Source organism: Pleurodeles waltl, chromosome 9, assembly GCF_031143425.1.
Source record: "Pleurodeles waltl isolate 20211129_DDA chromosome 9, aPleWal1.hap1.20221129, whole genome shotgun sequence".
NCBI classification, from domain to species: Eukaryota; Metazoa; Chordata; class Amphibia; order Caudata; family Salamandridae; genus Pleurodeles; species Pleurodeles waltl.
In genome coordinates this window covers 499,229,840-499,246,907 of record NC_090448.1, presented here as the reverse complement: position 1 = coordinate 499,246,907, position 17,068 = coordinate 499,229,840, and the positions used below count along the sequence as shown (strand labels likewise).

At 43.7% G+C, this 17,068-nt stretch overlaps 1 protein-coding gene across 1 annotated transcript in view; it reads right to left on the bottom strand.

Annotated features, from left to right (window-relative positions):
* The window catches only part of LOC138259541 (coiled-coil domain-containing protein 170-like), a 439,156-nt gene extending 425,246 nt beyond the window's left edge, over positions 1-13,910 (bottom strand). The window contains exon 1 of the mRNA XM_069207352.1: positions 13,623-13,910. Coding sequence (XP_069063453.1) covers positions 13,623-13,766 — 144 coding nt within the window. The 5' untranslated portion in view covers positions 13,767-13,910. The remainder of the gene's footprint in view (positions 1-13,622) is intronic.
* Between the last annotated feature and the right edge of the window lie 3,158 nt (positions 13,911-17,068).

Sequence of the window (17,068 nt, the reverse complement as noted above, 5' to 3'; positions counted from 1 at the left end):
GGAGTGATTACTGGTAAGTTATCAAATATTTGTTGTCCCTCAGTGTAAATGATAATTTTCTCTTTGACGCATAGTTCTCAGCATCAATAGCGACAAGAACATTTTCAAAAGAGCAATAGCATATTTTCCATGGAATTTTAGGCTTGCCCGGCAAAGCTAAGAATGCATTCAATCGAACAACTTGTTGTGCAGAAGCCATGAGAAAAAGTAAAAATGAGTTAATCCAAAAATATTTATAATTATGTTAACATGGTCAAAAACCTACCAGAAATGCTGTACTCCTGAAGTCACAATTTAGTATTGTATATTGCACTGCATAAAGATTTCTTTCAGCGATACAATGATGCCAGAAAATCTTCTTGTAAATAAATTCTGCCAACGAAGATTGTCCCAGGATTAAATGCAGTTTTTACCCAACATCGTGAATTTCCTCATTGCGTGACGCTTTAGTAAAGGAACTTGCGATGTAATAGCCAACCAAACTAAGATGGCCGCCATGTTTGACGTAATGTCGTCACGTAACATCTAAACCATGCGCGATTTCAAATGCTCAAGCTCACTGCCTGACAGCTGCGGTCAAAATGAAGGAAGCATAGGTCTGTCCACATAGAAGGTGGATGTTAAATAAATATGTATAGTGGAAAGAGTTCTTAAACTTACATTCTCAATCTATAACCACCGATTGGCACTTTATGACTTGATTAAGTATTGTTTCTAATTAATTTGATGAAATGCTCCATATGTTAGTACTGTGTTTTTATTTATTTATTGAGTGTTTTCTATATAATTCAGTTCAGTTCACACAAGCTTTATTCGGTCTAATTTAACCATCAAAGCAATAACTTACATCAGTAAAACCACGATATGTGCGTAATAAATAGAATATCAAAGATTAAAAATAAAAATCAACAATTGTACAAAAAAATATTGATGTAAATCTCACATGTATCTCCCCTCCTATATCTGAGGAAGGACCATCGATCTTGGCTTCCTCATTATTGATTGGGTAAAAATCTCATTAAACTTAAAACTATTATATAAAACAATAGTTAAATAAAATAAATTAAGAACGCAGTTCGATTAAAGACAAATCACTGTGATTTTTTAAAAGGCGTGTGCGTATGTGCCATGCGGACGCAAGGAACTTGCTGACCGCACAAGTTAAAAGGGAGGAACAATCTCTCATCATCAACCTTAAGCATCTTTACACGTTCTCAACCCCATATTCCTGCAGGCGGGACGGAGCCATTTCCGCCGAGCAAACCCATAAGCGGGGCAGATAAACATAAAGTGCACTACAGTTTCTGCAGGGCTGTTACAACTTGGGCATTGATTGGTTGGCGAACTAGATCACCATGAGCTAGTAAGAGACTTCAGAGGTAGGCATCCATACCTGAACCAGACATACAAACTTTTGCTTAGTTGATCAGAAATTAAGTCTAGAAAAGGTTCAAAGTGAGGGTACCACTTGAAATCGAGAAATTGGGATGTCAACCTACCATATGAAGCACATAACAGATAATTGTTCCTAACATGGGACCAGTAAACTGATTTCAAATGTTCCTTGTGAGCCCTCCTTAAATTGTGGGCCTGACTCCAAAAGTCACTAAGTCCCAAAGTATGGAACCAATCCGAAATTTACTTGAGCCAAGGGATAGAAAGTGAATTCAGTCTATCCAGTAGATCTTGTAGGGACTCCTTGTATACAACTAATTCGGGGGTGGTCCAGATACGAACCCAAAAAGTTAAAGGCCTTAGAGCTATTACGTCAGAAATGTGGGAGAACCCTATGTCCAGAAACACTGGAACCAAGGGGATACTGCGAGGGCATGCCAAAAGAGATCTTACAAAGTTATTTTCCCCCACAGATAATTTGCTAGTTTTAATACAGCCCCAAACCTCTGCACCATAGACCGCTGCACTCTGGGCCTTCGCTAAATAAATTTTAATGGCTGGGGAGACAACTTTCACAGTAGTGGACTTTTGAAAGCGCAGAATTGCCCCTGATCTATGTGCTAAAAGAGCTGAGCTTTTTCCCACCTGGGCCTGCCAATTCATATTATTACTAATTCTCACCCCTAGGTAATCAACGGAGCATACCTTACTCAGAGGAACCTCATTGTGTAGGATGGTGCAACCACAACCAAAAATCATGAATTTAGTTTTGCTAGAGTTAAGCTCAAATCCATGATCTGCACAAAACACACTGCACCTATTCAGGAGTACCTGAAGCACATGGGTGTTTTGGAGATCAAAAGGGAGTCATCAGCAAATAAAAGGATTGGAACTTTTAAATTGTTCAGGGAAGGGGCATCATTTTGGCAGTCGGTTACAACTTGCACCACCTCATTAAAGAACAAGGAAAAAAGAGTGGGTGCAAGGACACAGCCCTGGCGTGCCTGATGTCTATGCAGTCGTTGAGTTCCCCCTGGCTGCCCCATCTTACTCGTGCATAGGTGTTCTCATGCAACCTTTGAATTAGATGCACCAAATTCCCCGGGACACCAATTTTGTTTAGGACTTCCCACAGTTTCTCTCTTGGGACGAGATCAAAGGCGGACTTTAGGTCCACAAAAGCAACATACAAGTTTTGTTTGGCCAGAGTAACGTATTTCCAAAGTAACAGGAAGAGCCTAAAAACGTGGTCCATAATACTAATTCTTGGGCGAAAACCGGCCTGGAGGGGGATAAAACCTGGTTGGCTTGAACCCAATTCATAAGCCTATCTAGGACTTGCTTGGAAAAAATCTTTTGTAAGTTATCAATAAGACTAATTGGGCTGTAATTTGCGGGCAGTCCCACATCTCGGTTTTTATAGATAGGGATAATTTCTGCCCGAGCCACGAATCAGGAATAGGGCTACCTGCTGCTATGGCATTCGACAATGTATTTATATACCACGCCCAAATGACGGTTTCAGACTTAAACAGGTCCCCCGGTATCTTGTCAGGACCAGGAGTCTTGGCGGGTTTCAGGGAATTAATGGCTGCTATAGTTTTGGCTATTGTGAAAACAGTGTCCTCCACGGGACCCTCAATAAGAAGTCTGCATTCATCACCCCTATGGTCCACAGGGTCCTGCTGTATGGATGAGGTATAAATCTCAGAGAAATGGGCCACCCATCTTTCGGGCTGGATGTGCATGTTTATAGTGTCATTGCCCCCTCTATGCCTATTGGTCAGCAACCTCCAAAAAGAACCCTCATCTCGATTTTTGACTGCATCCAGCAGCTTCTGCCAGATCTCAAGTTCCCAATTTTTCTTTGCTAAATCCAGGACCTTGGTAAAGCTATATCTGGCAGCCCTGATCTCCTCCTGTGAGTGCTTTTGGAGGGCCAATTTAAGATTGAGCCTCGCATGGTCACAATCTTGATTGAACCATTCTCTAGATTGGATGATGTCGGGAGTATACCTAGAAGTGAATTCCTTATAAAAAATCCTCTGTAGGATATTTTGTCAATTCAACATGGATGGTCAGGATTGGGATACTGTCAACCTCTTGCTCATCAAAGCTAGAGAACAATTGTAAAAAGGAAGAATAAATTGCCTTGATCAGGAATGTATTAGATATAACTTTTGGCCAACTGACACGGGTTTGCCTAAGGTTCAAACGGGGGATTGGGACACCAGTAGTCTCTAGATGCTGGGTTCTCCCAAATGCTTGATTGGATAGAATAAGACACAGAAGGTGGTGGTCGCTATCATAGCGAGGTTCCACCTTCATATCCAAAGTATTTGACCAGAGCAAAATATCGACCAGGAGAAGAACGCCCTCACTTGAAAGTGGGAGCACGATTTGGATCAGATCTAGTACGACCATTACATTCTCTAAGTCCAAATCGTAAGCAAAGGGAAGCCATCTGCATAGCAACACAAGAGCCAATGCTGGGAGTATCATCCTTCGTTTGGGGAATACCCCAGGATTCATCTTCTTCGGTTGTCAAATTACCTATAAGGTTCTTGAATACAAAGGAACAATTTATATCACCCCCAACCACCAGATAGTTAGATGGGTGCAGAAGTTCCATATACTCAGCTAACTGAGCAAGTGCCCTAGATTCCATACTATGAGGGACGGACCTCGCATACACATTGACCATGATCACTACAGTATAAAACCAGGTTGGAATGTAAGTCTAACACCCAATAAGTCTAATGAGTTAAGGGATAAAACAGGGTGATCACATTTTAATTTCTTATTTAATAAGATCATAAGCCCACCCATGGGTCTAACAAAGCCTCCGGAGGCGGGTTGAGCTGCGGAAAAATATGTTGTAAACCCGTCAACATATATCATCTCGTCTGCCCAAGTTTCCCGAAAAAAACATATATCTTGCTTGGTAATGAGGTTAACCCAATCGGGATCTCCCAACTTTTTCTCTATTCCAGCCACATTCCAAGACATAATATTAAGTTCGGGAAGCAGAAGTGTGGGCCTAGCTCTCAGGGGTACAGTGAGCTCCAAAACCCCTGGTCGTTTGTCTTTACAGGCCGTAGTAACTACAATGCGGAGCTCTGTGGGTGGAGCAACAAAGGGGAAGGGATCTCAGTTATAAATGATCGATTGCTCTTAGATGGATCCTGAGCCCCTCCCACATGAACATTAAATGGGCTATCACTCTTTCATATCTTACCCCCCGGAGGGTGCAGACAGAGGCCAATTCCAGTGTCACTGCCATTTCTCAGAGAGCTAGTCCGTGAATTGAAGGCCATAAAGTTATCAACCATGGTGGTATCGAGAAAAATAATTGAAATATAATCAAAATCTGAATCGGGTTGGGCATATCTGCGTACCTCCTGAATATCAGACCGAATAACAGAGAGACATTTCCTCTGTATGCAAATCCAACAAATAACTTTATTAGTGAGGGATTCATAAGACTCTCTGTAACCGGCAGGCAACCTGGGGAACCCTGTCATGTAGATATAAGCATCCTTCCTGCTCTGGTCATGTCTCCCCCTCAAATCAGTCGCCTGGATTAGTCTAGGTTGGCCTCGATGTAAAACTCTGGGTAAACTGGCAGGCACCTGTACGCCCATACCATCCTTAGCTTCTTTGAAAGAAGGAATTTTACAAGGAAGGCTCTGATCATTGTTTTTTAGGCAAAATTGGGCATACGCCCACTATCAATTGGAGTATCGATAGGAGGGGATGGACAGCTCCCCTTTTTGTTCGTCACCATGCTCGTAGATTTCGCCCCAGACTTTAAACTTTTGGGGAAGATAGTCGAGTTATCCCTAGTATCAAATGTTGCTAACATGTTAGACCCCCCGGTCGGCTCAAGGTTATGGTCATCCGCACTGGGCGGTTTGCAATTACATATTGCCCTATGATCGGATAGTTCAGAAATTTTTTCCAAGATTACCACTACCAAGGATTTTAAATCGTCCAGCTTCTGGGAGATAATTGCCAGTTCAGTTGCTCCTTTAGGCTGTGTCAACCAGTCCTGTTCCTCTATATCGGGTTCAGCTAAGATTAGGGGTAGAGAACATCCTGGGCTCCCACTAGAAGTAGATAGGGGTAAAAATCTGTTCGAGCAGGGAATATCACTAGAAATTATGGTCTTGGAGCCTGGATGCAGGGAGTCCTTAATTTGAGTGCATTCAACAGATTCGGCATTCGGGATATGCCTCTTTGATGGTGAGGGAATTGCAGCCTGGGTTATAGGAGGCGAATGAAGGTCCACTTCCACAGTCAAATGAGGCGTCCGTGGTTTATTATTAAAGAGATCAGGGATCTTCCTGTGCGTGAGAGTGGCAGAAATTGGGTGGGCAGTAATAGATGGACTCCTCAATATTGCCTCTACTTCCTCAAACAGGGAGTCAATAGTTTGAAATTGATTCCTAATAGACTTGGAAAGGTCATCTACTTTCCTACTGGCTCGCTTCTTATGTTTTTTAGCACCAGAGTGTGGCGCAGAGATGTCATCTGCCTTCCGCTTCCCCATTACTTATGGGCGGAGTCAGAATTTTATGAAGAGAGAGGAAAAGAGGGATAAATACCAAGGTCCAGCCGTGGATCTCCTTGCCTGGAATGCTTATATACCAGGCCGAGAGTAAGGTTCAGTCGAGGCTCGATAAGCAGTGTTAACAATGAGCTCTGCCCCTGAGAAGAACCATCAAATGCTGGGGTGTGAGTCTCACTCCCCTAACAGATGTATAACAACGCACCAAGAACGTATCCCTTATCACTTAGACTACAATAAGCTGGGACTCTTTAGACCACAGTGCATAGTTTCCAGATCCAAGTAACCAAGGACCCCACACGTAGATTAAAGAGGGGTAGCCCGGCCTCTGGCGGTCACTGACGGGCGAAGGACGGGCCTGCATGGCGCGCTTTATAGTGCCCGCGTTGGAAAAACCACCCCCAGGCAGCAGGCAACAGGCAGTCCAGAGGATCCTGGGACTTGGAGTCCCACCAGGATTGCGGCTGTCGGGGAGCAGGCACTGACGATGCGCGGCGCGCTTTGTAGCGCCCACGTTGGAAAAACCGCCCCCAGGCAGCAGGCAACAGGCAGTCCAGAGGATCCTGGGACTTGGAGTCCCACCAGGATCGCGGGGGTCGGGGAGCAGGCACTGGCGGTGCGCGGCGCGCTTTGTAGTGCCCGCGTTGGAAAAACCGCCCCCAGGCAGCAGGCAATAGGCAGTCCAGAGGATCCTGGGACTTGGAGTCCCACCAGGATCGCAGGGGTCGGGGAGCAGGCACTGGCGGTGCGCGGCGCGCTGTGTAGCACCCGCATTGGAAAAACCGCCCCCAGGCAACAGGCAGTCCAGAGGATCCTGGGACTTGGAGTCCCACCCCGATCGCGGGGGTCGGGCGGCTTTATTTTGTAACATTACTAGCTTTGGGAGGGTGGTTTCACGAAGATTCACCACAGGGATGACTGGCCCCCAGTCCCCAACACTGGCGGATTGAATGTTTGCCTCAGATCATCGTGTCAGGTTTTTGTGTAAACAACTCGCCCTCATGTGGGGAGCGTGGAACCCCATCCCCTCGAGGAGTGCTGACTGCACTGCTCGCCCCGCGCCTCGCCCTCTCCTCCCCCGGCAGGGGCTACGGTCGGAGACCGAGCGGAGCAGTGCTGGGTGAGTGGTGTTGTGACGTAGTTGTTGGAATGATGGCATGGGAACAGGCGCAGACCCGTCCGCAGCCGGTCCTGCCCCTCGTGGAGCCCCCGCAAGCGATGCATTCGGAGTTCTGGCTGCGCCACCCTCCCTGCTGGCGATGACGGCGTGTACTTGGTCTGTTTTCAACCCCCAACCGGTCCGTCCAATCATTTATGATGGTGATTTAGATTTATGACTAGATTCTGTCAATTATGTAGAACAGGTTGTTCTTTAAAAAACATAGATTTCTTAATTTCTGATGTTATTTGAGAATTTGGGGGAAGCTACTTTTGCCATTATTTCCAAGAAAGGAGAAGGCATCTGGCCTAGTGTCGGAAACTCTGTTCCACTGGAATTACACTAAGCACCTGCAATGTACGGTCTCATCCAACCCAGCACCCCACACTAACCATTCCCATAATCACCCCTTATACATAGAACACACAAACACTCACAGCATATCCTTACAACACATAGGGGCATATTTAGAAGCCCCTAGTGCCACGTTAGAGGACTTTTTGTGATGCGCTGGTGGTGCTGTGCACTGCGCCATATTTACAAGGCAGCATTAAGTCACTTTTTCTGGCTTAATGCTACCTTGTAAATACGGCCCCTTCACATGCAGCACTTTGCATGGAAGTGGGGTGCAATGAGTGTTGCTGTGGGCCTTCCACAGCAACACCCATTGCATTTGACCCTGCCCTAAATTTATGAGATTTCGTAAACCTCAGGCAGCGTCAAACTCTAACACCATCCCAGGGGTGGAGTTTGCATGGCGCAACAAGAAGAAATGCTTTCTTTTCTACAGTATCCCTTCCGGTACAAAAAACAATGCCCCCCACAGTGCAGCCATCCTTGCACCAAGGCACAACAGTATCTGCTTAGCTTCGGCGCAGGGGGAAATACAGGAATGTGCCATAACTAGTAAATATGGCACATCCCTGTGTTTTGGAAGTGGCACTGCCAATTTTGGCACAGCTGCCACACTGTGCCACTCCTTGTAAATATGCCCCATAGATTCAACTTCATACACATACCACTAAGACCCACGCTACTACAAACTACCAAAAACACAATCATACATGCTCATTACACACACGCTGCAGTACTAGTAGGGGTGGGGCGGTTGGGATGTGACTTCCCTCACATAAATGTAATCTTCGCTTGATAGATGGGGCTGGGGCCCGAGTCGGGTTTGCTTTGTATGTGTTGTTTTTTCTCATCATCCTGATTTTAATAAGCGGTTTTAACTTGCACATACACAACTACTTCTTGAATGGACATAAATGTACTAGTTTTTAGAATTCACAAACATTGAAAGTAGTCAGCTTGGAAAGCTGTGCCAGTTTCGGGTTTCCTGGCTTACTTTGACAATAAGACACAAAAAAAGTGATGGAATAAATGCTTGCAAATACTCTAATCACTAGAAAAACTGTCAGGGTAACATTCCAAACCATTGTTTTTCACCCAATGTGCCTCTCTAGGCAGAAGCCCCGATTTACAGTTCGGTAAACAGATTAAAGGCATACAGGGTGCCCCCTGCCCTGTCTTTACTCTCCCTGCCAACTTCAGAGATTTCCACCAGCCTCATGGACATCTCAGTAAATTGGTAGGCACTGACCATCATGGCAGTTTCTGTCAATGTTGGAAACGTTTGGCAGATAGCTCTGTCAAACCTGACAGCTGGCTTTCAAACGTTTTGAAAGTTTTTTTATTTTTCAAAAACAAACTCCCAAAGTGGGAGTTTGCTTCTGAATAATAAAAAAACTAATGACCCCCACACCATGGAAGTTTTCTCCCATGGTATGGGGTTCATTTTTTTCTTACTGTCCCAGGATATACATGGCGGTGAAGGACAGCTAAAAAAAAAAATCCAACTGTCTGCTCTTAATAGGACAAACTCTCAGATAGCTTACCTCCGATAGCACATACTCAACCATCAAAGGAAGTGTTATGCCTACTGAGTACATTTTACCCAGTCAGTGTAAAACTAGCAGTTTATTTGACTCACAACTGGGCAGGCGAACCTTCAGTTTGGGGGTCAGGATAGTCTATCACTGTTGCAATGGAGAACCTGTCAGCCAAACTCTAAATCAGTCACTGGGGCTGACCTAATGCAAATCAATACTGACCCTGCTTCTCATAGGAACAGTCCATCCTGAACCTTGGTCATCTCATTTATTGACCCTGCAGCCCACTGCTTTTTAGTTGGAAAATTTGAGATTTACATCACCCGAATCATACTGACTGATGACAGAAAAATGGCTCTCCTCTCTTGTACTCTGTAATGAGGATGTCTTGCACGGTGTTGTAAGTAACTTCTTTTATTATTAATAAATAGACCGCCGCTGATCTGTCAAGTCACTGCCACTGCCCCAGCTCTTTTCTAACCGTCACCTTCACCCTCGACTCGCGTGTCTCGCGCTCAACGACACGCACAAGGCCATGTGAGGCATATTACTACATACTCTCACATCCAAAATGGCTTTGATCCATCCGGCTATAGTACCCAGCGTTTGGACTGTTAACATAATAAGGGAAGAGGCTTCATACACTTAACCTCCTGGACCTCCTCACATGCCTCTTTTCACTCTCTGCCACCTTCGACCTCATCATAAGGTACCCAGACATAACAAGGATTTCACAGACTAATTCTAAGACCACCTTCTAAATGACTTCAACTTTCCAGACAGCTCCACAAAAAAACAGGAACCCCTCTCCTCTACCTCATCAACACACTCAATATGATAGAGCATGTCTCTCAACTAATTCACTCCAAAGACCCCATCCGCAACCTCTTCCTCTTGGCATTACATGCTGTTCAGCACAAACCACCAACACTGCACTGGACTGACCAGCTTACCATTCCCATCACCCTCCTCAGTGTTCAAACAACACACAGAGGTCAACTCAAAATAGAACAATATATCTTCACAGCCTTCAAAGATGTCTCAATTGACAACATTAAGCTCAAGCTCATCTCGCACTTTGCCTCCTCCACATCCAATATTTTCACTCTTCTAAACACCTTCAGCCTGCTTCTTCAAAGCCATTGAAACCACGAAAGCACCCAAGCTCCAACTAAAAAGATCATGTGAAAGTCAAACACTCTAACGCTCTAATGCCCCAAAGTCCTCACCTACAACAAATGCTCCATCCACAGGCAGGAATGAAGAAAAAAGAAAAGCAGACCTCACACTACTGTAAGTCCCTCCACATACAGACAACTCATTACAGCCAAAGTAAGTACTGCTCCAACATCGTCAATAAAGCTGCCAGCATAATTGGAAAGCTCTTCAAGATCATAAAGCAATACATCAGCACCCTTCATGATCATCCTATTCCACACTACACAGACAAGTGCAGTGTCCTAAAGGCCTACTTCAAATTCAAGTGGAAAAAACAGAAAATCAAACAGCACATCAACATCACCAAGCATATTTTCCTTCTTACAACTGTGTAGCACCCCATATTGCTATCCTTCAAGTCCCTGTCTCTTCACTGAGATTACCAACTTCCTGAACTTCCTCAAAGATCTCTCATGAACATGAAGTCTCACCAATGTCCTTCATCAATGCCTTCCTCTGGGAATCTCTCTCAACCAGATCATCACAGTAGACTCTAGTGACCTCATTATTGTCAGGAATCCCCAAGGTGCCTCCTGCATTATCTGTCATCATCCCCAGGGATTAGGGTTAAATCATATCTCTGTTCTTGGTTAAACTTTCATGTTTCTAAGTAAACATAATGTGCTGTGTTACACACTTGGTTTTATCAATGCTTGTTTTACCAATGCTTGTTTGCTAATGTGAGCAGGTGTACACATGTGCTTCTAATTGGGCGTGGTGACTCATCCTCATGTGGAAACTCAACTGCTTTCCTTATTCGCTAAAAATAGCAGAGTGAAGCATGCCTCCCTGCTTGACTTTGTTTTGCTTTCTGATCTCAGCACCTGACTTGGTAGTCCAGCCCCTGCTGTCATCCTCGTATTCAGGACTTTTGAGGCAATTCTTTTCTTCGTTCCTCTACCAGCTGACACCAGGCATTCCTCCAGCACTCCGGAAAAGACTGCAGCTAAGTGACTAGTACTCTCCAGGGAGTTTGTTCTTTGAGTGCCGCGCTTTCCTAGAACAGCTAGTGTATTTCAGACCTCGTATTTTGGCAGAGTGCTTATCTTAAAGAGACAAATGCATTTCTGAACATTCTACATTATTATTGTAGTTACTTGCCTAAATGTGCTTCAGGACATCTGCTTGAGCTCAAGTACTACAAAAAGTGACAGTGAAATTTTAAAAGAGCATTTACGTGACTTTTCTTTCTCTAATAGCATAACTCTTGGATTTAAATTGTGTCACTCATGCCTGTGTTTCAGGTTTGAGGAATTTGCTTTTTGAAGGGTTTTTCACTCACACAGTGAAACCAAACCAAACTGTGCCACCCTAACTGTTTGAACCCAGAGTGGACATTTGTATTTCTTGGATTGTTTTTGTTCCTTTTAGTTTAACCCTATGCATGCAAGAAAGTTATATGTGATGTAGTTAATGCCCTTGTTTGTCTTTCTTGTGCATGATAAGTGCAACCACAGTTCTAATTGTAGAGTGTAACAGTGAATCACTGTGAAGCCAGCCCTAGTGTTGCAGTACTTATTGTTATGGTACTCAGTTTGGGTTTTTGGGGTAATGCAGAGTTAGTAATTGTGCCAACAGTTGTTATTATTAACCAAGAAAAGTGCTGAGGCATCCCGGTGTTCTACTACAGCTCCCAAGCCCATATCAGAAAGAGAGATTCAGTTTCAAGGAAGTTGAGTGCACTAACTGTACTATCACTCTGTCAACAATGACCTGCCCCCTGAAGATACAGGGTGCCTGGCTGGACCAGCAAGACGTGGCAGTGTTTTGTCTCTTTCTCCTCTTCTCCCCCTTTCCTTTTGGGACACCTGCCGGGGTTTCGGTGTCCACCAGGAAGTGCCGAGAGGTGTATAGCTGTCTCTACTACAGTGTGATCTAACAGCCAATCGGGCATTAGATCACACTGTAGTAGAGACAGCTATTTAACAAACCCCAGTGAAGGTGCTTCCGCCCAAAGATAAACATGACCCCTGCCTTCTAGTAATGCTGGAGCTCGACCCATATTTGACACTGGTGATCATCCAATCCTCATCCACACCCTGAAGTCTCAATTGGGATTCACTAGCAATATTCTTCAATGGTTCACCTCCCACCTATCCAACTGACATCAATTCACTCCATGGGCACCTCTAGATCCCTTAAGCTCCCTATTAACTGCAGAGTTTGGACTTTACTCAACAACATCAAAGTTTGTCAATAAGCCAAAGACACACAACTCTCCTTTAAAATCTGATCCACTTCAAATATCTACTTCCTCCAGCACTGCCTATACCTCATCAAGAAATGGAAGTCCAGGACCTAACCTGTAACTCAACCACACCTAAACAGAATGACTGCCATTCTGCTAGAACAACAAGTAACAACTATTCCAAACCTGGCACAGCGACATTAACCTAGATGAATTAAAACCCCAGCTCTCACTCAATGCCAGCACTCGTATTCTTGCATCTAGATGGTAGCAACAACCTTATCCAAGGCCTTCCAGACTTCAGACTGGTCATCATAAAGCATGTCTCTTTAACAGCCTGAATAATTATAGCTACATCACCCTCATTCTTATGGAACTCTAGAGGATCCTTATGTTAATGCAACTGACTGAGGAGTCCTTTATTGCTATGACAGCTAAGGTGAGTTGCACATTGGGCTAAGCAGTGGCATCCATAGTGAGATTTGCCAAGGATGTTACTCAGCCCCCACCTGTCACCCACTGAAAGCTCTCCTGACCCAGGGAACTGAATGCAGCAAGTAAATGTTGTTTTATGCAGGAACTTGCAACAGAGGATGAAAAGGGACGTGATTGTGTTGAGACCCTGATATCAGGACAGGCGGAGCCTGACAAGACATATGTGCCTTGGGAGAGGCGTTGGCATGATGAACACACAAAAACGATGTAAGTTGTGGTGAATTAGGGTGAAGAGTCTGGGACAGGAACAGAGAAGTGGCCACCAGATTCACAGAGGAGGCTAGCTAGAAATGTGGGTGCAGGCACTGAGGCTCGATATATTTTTTATTAACTCGTTTAGTAAACATTTGGGATCGTTAAAAATAAGTAACTAGTAACTATCCTGAGAGCAGTTTGATGTAGTTTGTTTAAATTTAGCGTACATTTGCAAGCTTTTCCTAATCTATGGTTTTCGCTGCAGATCTTATCATTGTCCCTCCACAAAGATTTAAGAATACTTCTGCAGATTTGCACACATTTTTGCAAAGATCTGGATTGTCTTTAAAAATAAGTGTTATTTCTCTATACTTATATATCCATCAACAAATGTCCTTTGTTGCTATTTTAGGAGCATATCAAGCAAAAGGCGCTTAGTTCACACCAGAAGGTACTTGAGGTGTAAAAGGAAGCGGCCCCGGGCAGCTAAAGTACTTTCCCGCGGCTTACCTCTACATTGCTTTGGTATGATCCTGCGATGGCCGATTGGGTCCTGGCGCGGGGCCCCTGCTGCTCCTTGAAGGCTTTGCTTCTCCCAGCATTTGGAAAGGTCCCTGCATCAGAATGGCCAAAAAATCCGAAAGGATTCGACATGACTTGAACAGAAGGAAATGGTTTGTTTGCCTAACAAAAAAAGAGTCTACCTAAAAAATAAAAATTGGAGGCGCTTGTAGGAGGTTGTCGGAGGCCAGCCAGTTCCATTGAGGAGAGATCTCAGCGTCCTATGTTACCGCTCAGTGGGAAGAGGGTGTGTCGCGTTCCTAAAGAGACTATGAATGCACTACACACAGCTCATAATTGTTGTAGTTACCTGTCACTAAGCACTTGAAACTCTATGCCCTTTGCCTGGGTAGTTTTTTCTCTTTTATTTGCAACCGGTTTATGTTCTTTAAGAAAAACAAAATAAAGGTGCGAGTGTTTCCCTTGTTACTAATTCGTAATTTGTTTACCGCAAGGAATAGGCGAACTAATCATTTATTTTTTATACGCTATTATAAACGTTGATCCCGAAGGGGGACCATTACTCAGAAGAGGTGGAGCCATAACTAGAACACAAGGGGTTAAGCACATGTGTGACTTAAAATCGTTGTGGCTAAGCATTGTGAGTGTGGTCCTGGGTGTTTTTTTTCCTCCTTAAAGTTGTGCTTGCAGCAAGAAATCCGTGAGGCAATAATCAATGATTTTCCAAGTTTTTTCATACAGTAATATCGTAATAACATGGATTTCGAAGAGTTATTTCAACTCTATATATTTTATTTCTCTAAATATAATATGATTGTCAGTGTGATTATTGTTTTATTTCAAAATAGGTCAATATTTTAAGATATAAATAGTAAAACATATAAGGAAAGTCGTTTTGGACCAACCCTCAAAGATACGTGCACATTCTTTCAACAATCAATTATCTATTTGGTATTAAAACTGACCATTCACCACCGTTCGGTGCTCACTTCTGATGAGACGTCTTTAGCAGCTAAGAAAACGACACGCCGCTGCGGTACTAGAATCGGACATGCTTATACTGCCACCCTGTGGCTATTATAAGTGTCTGCTATCTCCTTAAACATGACATTAATGGGTTTTTTTTATGTATGGCTTGCCATCGTATCCACGTCGTGTAACCAATCTAAAACCGCTTTTCTTGAGGTCTACAGTCAGGGAGGGACTTTGGATCCGCCCACATGTTGGTAGCCAGCAGTACAGTTTTTGATTTTACTAAGGTTGTGTGCTTCCACAGAAAAAAATGCTTCCCCTCCACACAGCTGTCTTTTGTTTATTTATCCAGCTGCCTGAGCTTGAACTTTCAGGGGCACACACATTACATTGTAATGGTGTTAAAGTGTCTTAGATATCTAGATAATTAACAGTGTTTACTTTTTTTGTACCGTCAGCACATATGGGAGGAAGGCACTCACAAGGAATGTATTGCAGACCAGCACCCTCCCCTTTCATTGTTAACTTTACACTTCAGAGTGCAGTTTTGCGCTTGAGAGCAGGTAGTATGGGATGCAGAGGGCTGCACTAATCTACGTGGATTTGTAGGTCTGGCTTGACAGTGCAACTGACACCTTACCTTATGTGATCAACAAAAAATAGCTTTCAGAGTACTACTGAGTTTGGGGCTAGGGCAAAACCCACATCTTGATTTCACTGAGTACAGAATTTGATTGTATTTTATTACAACTTTAAAATTGCGCTTACTGCCCCGTTTGAGGTACTAAAGCACTTGCCTACAAAAGTAGAATGCTACACCATACAGGGTGCATGGTTGAATGTTGTATTTGTTTTGATCCTATGTGGGAAACGTTTCCATGTTGTGCGTGATGCCCACTGAGGTGCGGTTATCATGTAATGGGCCACAGCGCACAGCAGTGTGTTGGAAGATGAAGTGTAAGAGACAGATACATATTTTTATAGTTTCAGAATAATGTCAGCTTTGAACAGCTCTGCAGGTCCCTTTGTAGTGTTTCATATGATATAGTCTGGTGAGACAGCTTAGACTGCACTGGGTTCTGCAATCAGAGATTTTGGGCCAGATGTACAAAAAAGCAATTTTGCATTTCTTAAATAGCAACTTCATAGAAATCACTATTCAAGAAATGCAAAATGCTATGTACAGAGATACTGATTTCCTAATAGTGATGCCTACGAAGTAGGAATCGCTATTAGGAAATCGGTATTACGAAATCCCATTACATTTTAGTCAATGGGCCGGTTTTCATTTGCTAAATAGCGATTTCTTATTAGGAAATCGATATTTAGGAAATGCAAAACCAGGGATAGCAAAGGGCAAAAGGCCCCCCTTGGTGCACCCCAAAAAACGGGGTGCATCTGTAGAGCACACATATGCCTAAGGGGCATGTGTGTGCTCTATTACAATTTAAAAAAAGCACTTTGGGGTGCTTTTTAGGGTTGAACCTGCGAATGCATGCGCTTGCGCATGCATCTCGTATGTGAGACTCTGTTGTGTTCAGTACAGGGCTTAGAGCCTGCCTGTCACTGACCATTTGTAGGTTTGCATGGTACTCTTCTTTACAGCCTCGTAATTCGTCAAGGCATGCCTGGCATCACTTCTGTTTCTCTGTGTGGAGCAGGGACGAAGCACTAATTGATGCAACCTAATTAGTGACTGTCCGCTACTCCTGATGTGATTGAGGTACTATTTGTTGTTTTTAACTTCGAGTACCCTGCAAACAGAAGGCTTGTGACTGTCAAAAACTTGCCCAGCAGGCACAAAATTGCAAGTTTTATTTTTCAAAGCTAACTTTATTTTATTTTTCCAAGTTACCTTTTCTCAGTTTCTAATATAACTAGTTTAGGTAAAGAGTTTTAAACTCTACCTTAAAAATTGCCAACTTCAGCTCTGTATTTCCCTTCTCTGATTGGCCAGCCTCTGTAGATGGGGAAGCAGGAAGGGGGGGGGCTGCAAAACTGATCTTCAAAGGCATGAAAGGACATTTGGAGCAACCCAGCACATCCTTCACATCCTGCAACCCCAGACAATTAGGTGCTTGAAGTAAGAAATAGATGAAAAGGCCAAGTTTGTTGAGCAGAACTCCACATTTATTTCTTTAAGATGACAGGAGAAACTCCAGCCACTCCTGCTCTGCTCCTCCACCAACTGCCAAGTCCCCAACATTCCAGCAGTACCTTCGTTGGAGCAGGGGTAGCTGGAAAGTACCAAGTTACATATCTAATGTAAATAAAAGACATAGATAGCAAAGATAACATGACCTAACTAATGTGATAAATTTAACATACGTTAATACATTAATACATTTTCTAAACACTATAACACAGTGCCCCCTTGATTACATTAGGAGATGTGTTTAGGATTTTTAGCCACACCAGTGGGTGGGCTCAGCCAGATGTAACCTCCAAAAATCAGTTTCAGC